This window comes from Diadema setosum, chromosome 1 (assembly GCF_964275005.1).
Source record: "Diadema setosum chromosome 1, eeDiaSeto1, whole genome shotgun sequence".
Classification (NCBI taxonomy): Eukaryota; Metazoa; Echinodermata; class Echinoidea; order Diadematoida; family Diadematidae; genus Diadema; species Diadema setosum.
Window position 1 is genome coordinate 13,038,728 of NC_092685.1, and position 12,609 is coordinate 13,051,336.

The 12,609-nt window shown below is 38.9% G+C and overlaps 1 protein-coding gene across 1 annotated transcript in view; it reads right to left on the minus strand.

The window, feature by feature from the left end:
- Nucleotides 1–8,047: 8,047 nt before the first annotated feature.
- The window catches only part of LOC140237040 (abscission/NoCut checkpoint regulator-like), a 47,923-nt gene continuing 43,361 nt past the window's right edge, over nt 8,048–12,609 (minus strand). Inside the window, exons 10-11 of the mRNA XM_072316984.1 lie at nt 11,753–11,919; nt 8,048–8,114 (exon numbers count right to left, since the gene is read on the minus strand). Coding sequence (XP_072173085.1) covers nt 8,048–8,114; nt 11,753–11,919 — 234 coding nt within the window. The remainder of the gene's footprint in view (nt 8,115–11,752; nt 11,920–12,609) is intronic.

Sequence of the window (12,609 nt, forward strand, 5' to 3'; positions counted from 1 at the left end):
GCATCTTTGCATTAGAAAGATGAGACAATTAGCGGCATTGCTCGGTGTGTCCCCTTTCTTTCCTCTTCCTCCTTCGATCTTGCTTTCTCTCTCTCTCTGTCTTTTATCGTGGTTTCAGTTTTTTGTACTCTGCTATAGCTATCTACTTATATATCTATCTATCGATCTTTATATTTTTCTACCTTGTTACTGTTATCGTAATTTACGCAAAGTGTTTAGCGCAGTGAACAACCGACCTTTGTTACGACAGTTTTTTGGTCAGTTTTATGACAACATCATTCTACGTAATACATTATGATTATCCCTCTATCCACGAAAAGAAATGTAACGTACATTTGTACATCGTTTTTGCACGCAAATTCACGCTGAACACTTTGAAAACAAAATACAGTATGAGCTTTACCAGGACATAAAGCTGATCCGTGTTTGTGTGTTTTAAATCAATGCAAGGCAGGCAAGCTGTGGTAAACCTGTCACAAAGGCCTAACATTTTATCTTGCCACTAGCGCACTACAGGCTGAACAGGGTAATATCATTCCTAACCTACGAGGTACATCGTGCAATTTCATGTCGTAACTTCCATGCCCCCTCCCCGCGGCACATTTTGATATTGCTTAATGGGGTAATGATTGGAGTACAACAACTATGACAAAGTCATAGAAAAAAAAAATCCCAGGTAAGCCGAGATAATAAACGTTCCTCAGTCAAGTCTTGACGCACTTTCAGAAATGACGGCCTCTGATTGGTCGATTGCAACAGAAAGAAAAGCTCCAGTGACTCTAAAACCGCTAACAGTGATCATAGTAAAATGACGTCATTGGAAAGAAGAAGAAAAATCAGAAAACCTCAGTGAATGCTGGGAGAGGCATGTGTTTCAACGGTTCGACTGAATACTGCCATCGTATATAGCTTGGATATAATAAAGCAACAGATGATCAGTTTGTTTAGGAGCCTATGCGGGCGGCTTGCGAGTGATGAATTTTTGTGATTCATATAAGTGCCCAATAGTTTTTTGTATCATTCGGTTATACGCGTATTTCGATTGTACATAACTGCTTTGATACTGGTTCATGTTACAAACCCCTAATAAATCATGACAAGCTGACATGCTATGTATGACCTTTGACTCTGCCTCGGATGTCAAAGCGTGTCTGTTAGAATCATCTTGGGTTAAAGGAGTGAACTACATAATATGTCCCTCACAGCGGTAGATATTTTGTATGCACCCCCCCCCCATTCTGAAAGGAAAAAAAAAGACAAATCTCTGTGTTCTCGAGCAGAAATATACTGGAAAATTGACTCTTCCTCTGAATACGTATTCTTAATTCCATGGCTATTTCACCACTGCGAGATTGGGCCATTCACATTTTTTTCGAGACATGGGTTTCTCGTATACCTTTGGGTTGTAGCATGGTAAAGGGCCAAGTTCTCAGGGCATTCTAGCTTGGAATGATGATGATGATGATGATGATGATGATGATGATGATGATGATGAGGATGATGAGGATGATGAGGATGATGATAATAATAATCTCTCTCTCTCACTCGGTAATTGTCCTCAAGACATTGCATTTGAACACAGTATAATCAAAGTAAGATCTGTTTTGTTTCTTTGGTTTTTTTCTTTTCCAAAATCAAAATATTGTATGTAATAGTTACATTAGCTCCAAGAACATTTTAGGACATATCTTACATGCAATGGAATTGACGCAAAACATCTAACATGGTCTACACCAGACAATTTACATGATGGCACATCTTATACAATCTATCTCAAACCTGCAAGGTTTAAGGTATGTTTTGTATTACACTTTTACAGCTATATCATCAATTTCATAATTTTGTACACAACAACAAGAACAATGTATTTCAAAAATGGTTCAATAACAATATATTGCACATGTTTAATTACATGTCTTACATGCTCGAGTTACAGCATTTTTTTTGTCACTGACCTGTGCTGATATAAGATATTATTACACTGATATGTTCATGCACATGATAGTACAACAGGCACTTACAATACATGTATTGAAGTGGGGTTTTTCAAGCTGTTAATTAGCATAGAAACTGAATACATTGTATTAGAGAAAGAATTCTATATATTAGAATCAAGCATTGTATTGGCATTATACTGGAATAAGAAACTAGCATTCCGTTCATACTGTGATTTCTAGATGGTATTTTTAGCTTTTGAAAGTGTATTCAAGAGGAAATTTGAAGTTTGCAGTTGCACCATGTGCTGTATGATTTAAAAAAAAATGCCTATTAAGTATTCTTTGATTGAAAAGTTCTAAAGACAGAGAAGTATAGAATGAACACTATTCCACTCTACTATTTTTATTTTATTTTTCATGCTATTCTTTTGGCAACAGTTTCAATGAAGAAATGGTTCAACAAACTTTTTTTTCCCCCCAAACCTATGCCAAATGGTGCCATTGCAAACTCAAAATTTTGCATGATAGCTGATAATTCAAGTTCATGTACTATTGTATGGCAAAGCTATTTGACTGATGTAATGTACACTCTGGTATTGTACTGGAATGCAATACATAAATTCTTATTCTAGATGCACACATTCCCTTGTGTAACCGTGAAATACATTTTCGTCTCATTTTACAGTGTGGAAAAGTGTGCACTGTATGTTGTGTGATGCAGACAGCCAAATCATTTCAAAGGCTAATGATACGATTCCTTTTTAAGTCTTGGTCATTCCACTGGGACAGGCCACTTTGCTGACGACCTACATCTCGAAACTGAGAGTCCACCCCTTGTTCAAGTCAATTTTCATTCCATCCCCCCCCCAAAAAAAAAAACAACAACAACAACAAACAAACAAACAAACAAAAAATCAAACCGCACATGTTTACATGGCACAGTGACATAGATGATAATCAAATCACACGCACATTAGATGAGATGATCATATATATTATCTCAAGAGTCACCCATTGACCTGCTGCCAGTTCTCCAAAGTCCTGGGATTTGTTTGTTGGTCCTCATTTTTTCTTAACTCTTTTCAAAGAAATCCAACGAATTGAATGTAACCTGTACATCGATTTAATTCATGCAATCAAGCTTAACAGTGAGACATTCATTTGAATTGGACACAAATAAAGAAATGGAACTCAAAAGCTTTTTGCATGTATCCATGTAACACAAGTATCAGTGACAATCACATCTACATAACTTTGGTGAGGTCGTGATGTCTACTCTCTCAAGTGTCCCAGCTGCTTATGCATAAATTTCTTCACCTAATTTTCTTCCTTGAAATGAATCCAAAAGAAAGAAATTGTGTCTTCAAGAGCTTATGAAGTCGACACAATTTAGTTAAAATGATTCAGCAATAGCATGTATATAATTCTTTTAATGGGAGTTATAATTTGCTCAGTGTAATCAGGGAGGTGCTAGAGAAGGAGAGACAACTACTGCTCTCCTTTGAAGTCATGCACGGCACCGCTGAGAAGTTATGCGTTCAACTACAGATGTTACCCATGTGCTTTGACAAAAGAGAGCATCAATAATCGGGACTAGCACTCTCACATCTAGAAATACTTGCCCCTACTGCAATTCGCTCTCTTTCAATGTGATGGCAACAATGAATTTGTGTACCTTGAATTGGAGCAGCGAATCAAAATGCAATGTAAAACTGACAATCTTAACAGCAAACAGTTTAAAAGCACGATGGAACACACTTCAGCGGAGTACTTTATTTGAAAGATCAAAATATCCCAGATTAAAAGATAGAAAACTAACATGCAGAAATGTGCGCACTATAGAAAAATATTAGGTTTTTAAGAGGGCCTAATTTTCATTTCATTTCAATTTGCGCATTACGAAGAAACTAGAAATACATGTTTATAATATTGAATTCTTTCCTAAACTATTCTAAATCAATTCAAGTATTTCATTTAAAATTTTACGCTGAAATAAAGCTTGTAATTCAACGAAAGGTGAAATGCGTTCTTCATCTCCGAACTTCGTCTTGCAACTAGAGCGGTGCCGAGCATGACTTAAAAGCGTAGTGGAATGCTAGACATCCCATTGTAACGCCTTGAACCCAAACATGTGTTTGCATGAATTACGAAGAGTTGCCACTCCATCTCTGTAACACATCCCTGGTGTAATCATCGAAGTGTAAGAAAAAAAGTATGTTGTGTTATCTCGTGAACAGCAATGAGAAAAGTTTGAGACAATGACATCATTACCTATGCTTTTGTGACACTGAAAAATATCACCAATTGGTGAAAGTGTGAAACTGTTGTATTCCATGACTTTGTGGATCACCACTGACCCTACGATTATCTTTCCTTTGTGTTTGTTAAAGGCATAATTTACCATTTGCAGATGAAACAAAACCCAGCATTAGTGCTTTAAAATGGTTCTAGAATGTGAGTAAGGGATAGAAACAACTACTGTAAAAATTTGAATGGGTAAAATCAATGTTAAGTATTGTTAAATATACCAAAAGTGAACAATAGTTATAATAAGAATGCTTTCGGACTTAACTGTCTACAGTCATGGTTTATTGAGAAAAATATAGATATCTCCTAATATTTTAGGCTTTATCGCAAAAATTTTAGATGATAGGATGTTTTGTGATACAACAGACCTACACATATGCATTAAATGTCATATCTTGACAATTTTTAAATCATTGTTCCCAAAGGTAAACAGGACCTTTAAATCTATTACTTTAATCTCCCTTCCATACTTCATCGCCTCCCTGCTTATGACACCCAACCTATCCCTTTTAAAGCCGCCCCCCCCCCCCAAGAAAAAGGTGTATGTTATGTCGTTGTATCAAAGCTCATGCCACCTTTCATTCAACTTTACTCCACTAGTTTGCTGTAACTGGTAGAGCAGTTTTCAGCAGCCCTTTTTTTCTTTCTTTTCATTCCATAACTTTCTTATATTTTGTCCAATCATATTTACAGCATCAATGATCTGTTCGTTTGACTCCCCCATATAATTTAACCCTAACTAGGCCGGGGGGGGGGGGGGGGGGGGGCCTCCGAGGCCCCCCCCTCGACGTTTCGCGCGATGTATCGCTATCGCGAGAAGCTATCGACGCGACGTTCCATGACTTTTTTCTTTCGAGTCTCCCGCATCTTTTGACACCAAATTTGCGATGCCCGGGTGCGCGGTTCCGAAGTTGCGCATAAGTATGCACGTGCATGTCAGACCAAAAATTGCTCAAAAACGTGAATTTGTGTACAATTTCAATGCAAACTGTGTTTACAGACAAATTTCATAAAAGCATGATTATTTTGGGGTTTTATTGATTAAAATCAATTAATAACGCATTTTCTTGTTCGGAACAATGTCATGGTCAAATTTCATCGAAAAAACAATGAAAAACATAAAGTCGAAAAAACAAAGAAATACATAAGAAATTCAAAAAACAATAAAATACTTAGGAAATTTTTTCTGATTGCGCAATTTTTTTCTCTTACATTTGCTAAGGACACTAAAAAGAATATTTACACAAAAAAAATGTGCCTGTTTTGAGCTTTATTTAGTGATTTATACCAAATTGTCTGATTTCATGCATCATTATGCATAAATTAGCATAATTTAATGTGAATGATAATTTTTGAAAAAATTAACTTCATGGCACTTTGAATACATCATAGGCAATGTGTGTGCCAATTTTCGCCGCGATCGCGCGGTCGACGGCCGAGATCCGGAGGGGGGGCCTGGGAGGCCCCCCCCCGGCTCTATCATCTACCTGAATAGCCCGGCCTAGTTAGGGTTAAGCCAACTTGAACTTAGAGTGAAATTTCAATTTAAATCTATTCCCCAATTCACCATTTCAAGGAGGTCTCCACAGCTTAGAGTTGTTCATAAACATTGTACTACACCAGACATGCAAATAGCTATACACAACGTCCAAAGAAAGATAGTATCAATCATGTCATACAGGCATAAACTGGAAAGCATTAGGAAGTACACGTATGTAAGGCACAAATCATGGAGCTTGCCTGTACATGTACAACTAAAGTTTAACACTGCCTTTTGGCACACGGGCATACAACCGTGAATAACAGGACATGTTGCAAGATTTATTACCAGCACTTCCTTCAGTGCATGAAGGACAATGATTAAAGGACAAGTTCACCTTCCTATACGTGTGGATTCAGAAAATGTACACAGCAATATTAGTAGGACACATTAATGAAAGTTTGAGGAAAATTGGACAATCTGTTCAAAAGTTATATGGATTTTTGAAGTTTCAGAGCCACCATCACTGAATAAGAAGACTGATATAGCTTGTGATGTCATATGTGCAGAATGATATAAAGAAACTATAAAGAAAAGTCACATATTTTCACTTCCCTCACATTATAGAGGAGTACAGTCAAACCTGTCTATAGCGGCCACCCAAGGGAAACAACAAAAGCGGCCGCTATAGACAGGTGGCCGTTATAGACAGGTTGGCGGCCATTTTGAATTTCAATATTTGCATTTTATAATAGCAGAAAATACCTCATGTTATATTTAAGATCAACAAACAACCAGCATATAAGTTTGCATGTGCAGCAGTGCTATTATGGGGATTTTCGTTGTACAATTCACTTCATTTTTTTTTTCATTGCCTCCTGTTCTTTTGATGTTAAAATAATATTTCGGGCCTGAGAAGTGCTCTGGTTCATACCCTACCGGTTTGCATGGGCGGGGTTCACGAGAGCCGAGTTCGATGGAGATTGATAATGTGTAAAACTTACGTAAACAAGAAACAATACCCAGGTCAAGTACCATGTTGTCCTTATTCAAAGGGACTTAAACACTATTAGTCTGCATTTCGGTAAAATTCTAAGTTGTTATTAAGAGTTGCCTTTGCCTTTGTAGCATCTATTCAGGGCGGCATTACTGAAGCCTAGATCTAATCTAGTCAAGTTGGTGGTAAGATGGGTTTTCGTGGCAAAGAGCTGCATTAATTTTGTCAATCGTGTTTGTGTGATTATGACTGAGCTAGGACTCGGTAGAAATCACGCAATGAACGTAAAAGACATCGTACTCATTGCTGATTTATTGGTTCAACTAAATTTTTGTGGCCGCTATACGCAGGTTGATATTCACCACGGGAGACAAAATGAGTGGCCGCTGGCCGCGTTAGGCAGGTGGCCGTTATATAAAGGGTCCATAATACAGCAATTGCGTTTGGGGGATTTTTCAGTGGCCGCTATGAGCAGGTGGCCGCTATAGAGAGGTGGCCGCTAAGACAGGTTTGACTGTACTTGACTTGCCTCTTTCAGAAGGCAGGAAAAATAATTTTACCTTTAATATATGTCACAGACTATGTTGAGGGAATGTGTACTTTTTCAAAAGTGAAATTTTGTGGAATTCCCTTTATATTCCTTATATCATTCTACGAATGTGACATCATAAACTGTAGTAGTCTTCTCACCCAGCAATGACTGCACAGAAACTTTAAAGATAAATAAATTATGAACAGATTGCCTGCTTTTCCTAAAACTTTCAATGATTTGTTCTACTGATATTGCTGCATTCACTCAATCCACACGTATATTCAGGTGAACATGTCCTTCAACCCCCCACCCCCGGTAAAACAATGATGACAACAACAACAACAAAAATGTTATACATATATGACAATACACAGCTCACTTCCCTATCTCAAGTATCAACCAGGGGCTTAAGCCAGGTTACTTTAACAATTTTTTTTTTCTATGCAGGTTTATTACCAATCAGTGGTTTAGTCTACTTCTTCATGTTAATAAACATAATTAAATTAAGCTTTTTAAAATCAGTATTACTTTGTGGATCCATATGACTGCACAAAAACAACAACTTCAAATAATCCCACATATTAAAAAAAAAAAAAAACAATGTTCATGCGTTAGTTCAATGTCCATTCATTTTTGCAGCAGAATATATGAAATTTGTGTGAGAAGTTGAAAATTAATTTTGTCAGCTTCTGAAAAACAGGAGCCCTTGCCACCCGCGACATACAGTACTTTACAGACTCTACACTTGGCACATATGAGAGATACAGCTAACACTGACAGCCAACAAGTTCTGCTCACTTTCGTGGTTGTTTGAAGGCTTTTACTTCATGACTCTCAATACCATAGTCCCTGTGTCCGTCCCTGTAGAAAAGGAACAAGGAACAACAGAATGGTGCAATACATGATATTATGGACTGATCAAATACCACAGCGATTGGATGAACATGATCATGTGATAGTGGACTGTTTATAATAGACAGAACATTCTGGGATGTTCCACTGTGAGAGAACAGTTTTATATAACAAGAGACCCGGGGGTCACGCGCTCACCTGAGTATCGCAAGTTCACCTTCCATGCATTCTTGCAGACTCTTACCTGAGAACATTGGAAACTTATGGTGGGGGTAGTTTTGAGAATGGGGGCATGGTATCCATTTACATATTCCATCACACTGGTAAAAATACCTGCCAAGTACACTGTACTTTATAGAATGTTGGATTATGCAGCTTGGGAAAAAAGATTTAAAGCCGTATCACTTTTGATTAGAAGTAGGTAAAAATATTATTGAATATTCATTAATCTAGGAGGTTTGGACCCCCTGGGGCCCCAAGGAAAGCATGGTGCCCATTCAAACACTTTGAGATCTTATCCCTATGGGAATGCTAATTGACACGTTTGGTGAAAATCCATTATGTTGTTTTCAGCAAGATGAAAATTTAGGCTTGCATTTGGACCCCCCCCCCCCATACCATCCCGCTTCCTTGGGTCCCAAGGGGGTGGGGGGGGGGGAGGGCACCCCTGGTTCTCCCATGAACAAACTTGAAACAACAGTCATCAATAAACTGACTCATTGTATTAACTTAGCTCAATCACTTCTGGTTCTAGAGAAAATCTGTAAAGATTCCTTACAGGAGGGGGTGGGGGTGGGACCCCTGGGGGCCCCCCAGGTGGGGCATGGTGCCCATTTGATGGAATTGAGATTCTATTTCCCTAGGGATGCTACCTGCCAAGTTTGGTAAAAATTAGTGATATGGTTATCAAGAAAAAGATGAAAATTTACAATTTCGGTCCAAATTTAGGCCCCCTGGGGCCCCCCAGGTGGGGCACGGTGCACATTTGATGGGAGTGAGATTCTTTCCCCCTAGGGATGCTACCTGCCAATTTTGGTGAAAATTCATCATGGCATTTTCAAGAAAAAGATGAAAATGTACAATTATTTGGGCCCCATTAGGACCACTCCCCACCCCCCTCCCCTGGGTCCCAAGGGGGGCACCCCTGATTCCGCCATGAACAAACTTGAAACTACAGTCATCAATGTACTAATTCATAGTATTAACTTAGCTCTATCACTTCTAAGATTCCTTAATTTTGGGGGGTTTGGGCCCCTCTGGGGGCCCCCAGATGGGGTATGGTGCCCACTTGAACAAATTGAGATCCTATCCCCCTAGGGATGCTACCTGGCAAGTTTGGTGAAAATTGGTCAAGGGGTTCTCAAGAAGAAGATGAAAATGCAAAAGTTTACGCACGACGGACGATGCACGCCGGACGCCGGACGAAGAGCGATCGCAATAGCTCACTTGAGCCTTCGGCTCAGGTGAGCTAACAAATGGTGAATGATCTCACACAACAGAATAGCAATGTGTTATGAATTATTACACTCCATTATTGCGTTCTATGCAATTTACATCAATGAACAGTGATCAACATGTACAGAGATGCGATTTGGGCAAGCAGCTTATTACAAAATTGGATACACACTGCATGTACAGTATGAGGCGCAAACATTATCCATCACATGCTAGTCCAAGCTGGGGATGATGCTTATGAAATAGCTAACTTACAAAATTGTTGAAGGTGCAGCCAAACCTGTATAATAGCGGCCAGCTGTTGTAGCTGAGGTGGCTGCTCTAGATAGTGTCCTTGACATCTCGGGGGGGGGGGGGGGGGGTTAGTGGCCATGTACAGCAGGTGTCTACTATAGATATGTGGCCGTTAAAGCAGGTTTGACTGTACTTTCATGTATTGATCAAAAAATGTTTTGACAAAGGTCCAACCCAAATAAAAAAACTAATGATGACTCCTGCTTTGGGAACATAAAGAATAATCTAATCTCCAGTTTCGAGTGCTAATTTGGGGAAATTTTAAGTCCCTCAAGTTCCTCTCCCTAATAATCATTTTGAACTCTTTGGGTGAGCTGGATCATTCTAAATCTGTAAACACGTATTTCATAGTGAAACCACCAAATTGTTTAGTATGAATATATTCATTTTATTTTGTGGACCTGCAAGTGTCAACATCTTGTAGAGAGGAAGGTGGATGGAGAGAAAAAGGTGAACATTATACATGTACTGGTTTCCAATGACTCCTTGCATCCAAACTGATCGAGGTATAGAGAGATAATTCCCTACATGAGCGTAGTTCAGGAAATTTTACTGAAGCCTGAGCGAGTTGAAGACAACTGTGGATTTGGGGGTGGAAGGAGAGGAGAGGTAAGGTTAAGTTTCTTGTCAGACATACAAGGACAGCCCACTTAAAGCCCTTGTAGTGTGGGTATTCGTTGTGTGGGAAGGCGGGACCGCCTTGGGCATATGTGACCCGCTACAACAAAAGGATCCTAAAGTCGCTGACGGCTGAGCCGAGAAAATAGAGTTTGAAGTCACATCATCAAAATTGGTCAAAGCAATAGGATTTCTGTTTTCAGCATAATTTTGTAGTCTAATTTTTTGTCTATCATCTGCCGAAATTTCGAAGCTAAATGATCCAAGGAAAGGCAAGAAAATAGCGTTTTTCTGGGCCATGATTTTCCGACTTTCAACTGAACAGAGTCGTGTCCGAAGATTTGGGAGTGACGAGGGAATGATCTTATTGGTCAGTGCGTGGCATCCTGATTACTGATAGGTCGTACGTAGAACGCTGGCGCTAAGCTTGAATGAACATCGCGGAGGTTGCTAGGAGCATACTTCCTATTGTCAAACGGTGAAAACTGTCTCGCCTCCCCTTGATCATGATGGCCTCGAAAGGAAAACTTTGAAGGTGTTTTTCTCAAAACCCCGATTTCCACAACCACTTGACATGTGCTAATAAAATCATCGATATCTCGGCAACCGAGTACTTTTCTGAGTTGTGCTATATATGAAATTAAAGTAGAAGAGTACGTGAATAATGTCATGCCATTTTCAGAAAATTGTCCTCCCCCGACTTTCGGAACCTTTTGTTGTAGCGGGTCACATATTCAAGAGTCCCCATAACGAATTGTGTTCAGCTTTTTCACCGATCTCTACACACAGCCAAAGAATCCCGACTGGAATTGACAGCTGCATTTGCTTTGATGAACATATTCACTGACACATGGCTGACGATTGCTATTCACGGTTTCGAATGTACCTCACTGGACAGCGAAATGAAGACTAACTTGATTGGACCAACCATGTTTCCCAACACTACCAGATCTTTATCAAAGGTCAGGGAATAATTTTCCTGGTATCGCATTGCAATTTGCTATGCATTTTCGTACGACTGCTCTACAGAATATCATTTTCATAGCAGTTTCATTACATAGACTTGTACACCATTTTGTTCAAAATGTATCTTCATCCGACTAAAATTGCTAATCAATTTTTGGAAAAGAAAAATTATTCCCTGAAAGGCACAAGACAAAAATGCTCAGCCTTTACATGTAAAGTCTTTGGCCCAAGACAGTCCACTTCAAGAGGATGCAATGTATGTCTCAACTGTCCCCCCTCCCCCTCAGTACCCCCTCCTCTTCTCTCTCTCTCACCTGAAGCAACGTTTGCAGTAGAGATCGCCATCACAGTCAAGGCAACGCAATGTGGCGTCCTCGTTACAAATGCAACACCAAGGGAGCTCATCCGGATCTGCTGCTGGTTGTGACCTGTCTGGGTCGGAGTCTACCATTTTGGACTCGCGGACATGGGAAACAGTAGTCTGTAGCATAACAGTGATAATAAAAAAAAAAAAAAAGACATCAAGCCATCCCTTGGTGCTTTGAGAAGCAAGCACATGTTTGAATAAATTCCTGTGAAAGTGTCATTAGATAGCGAGTACATGCAGTCAGTATGAGTTTATGACTTATGAAAGCTGTTACTCTCAAAAGTAAATAAGGTTTAAAGTGAGGGACAAAGCATGAAAGCTTTAAAATCTGGTGGATATACTGTTCCAGGTATGATTTTTAGACAAATTTGCAATAGAGGAGTTATGCTTTGTTTATTTATTTATTTATTTATTTATTTATTTATTCATGGTTTAAAAAAACAACTACCATGGCAGCCTAACAAGGCCGAATTGAGGTAGTTTACACAGTAATACAACATAACATAACGATATCACATAAAAATCGCTTATAAAAAAAAAAAAGCTTACATTACAGAACAGATATGATCATATGATAACATTGTAACATTACTTAATATTCATTTCACAACTCAATTTCCAAAGCATAGATATAACATTAAAAAACCGTCAGACATTAAAACATTCATGTAATACAAATAAAAATGGATACAATTACACTCTCAACACAAACTCAACAATTTTACCCCTCACATACAGCATACACCTCCCTTTGGCAAAAACTTTGGCACATGCATCACATACTTTCATACACCCACACAAGCA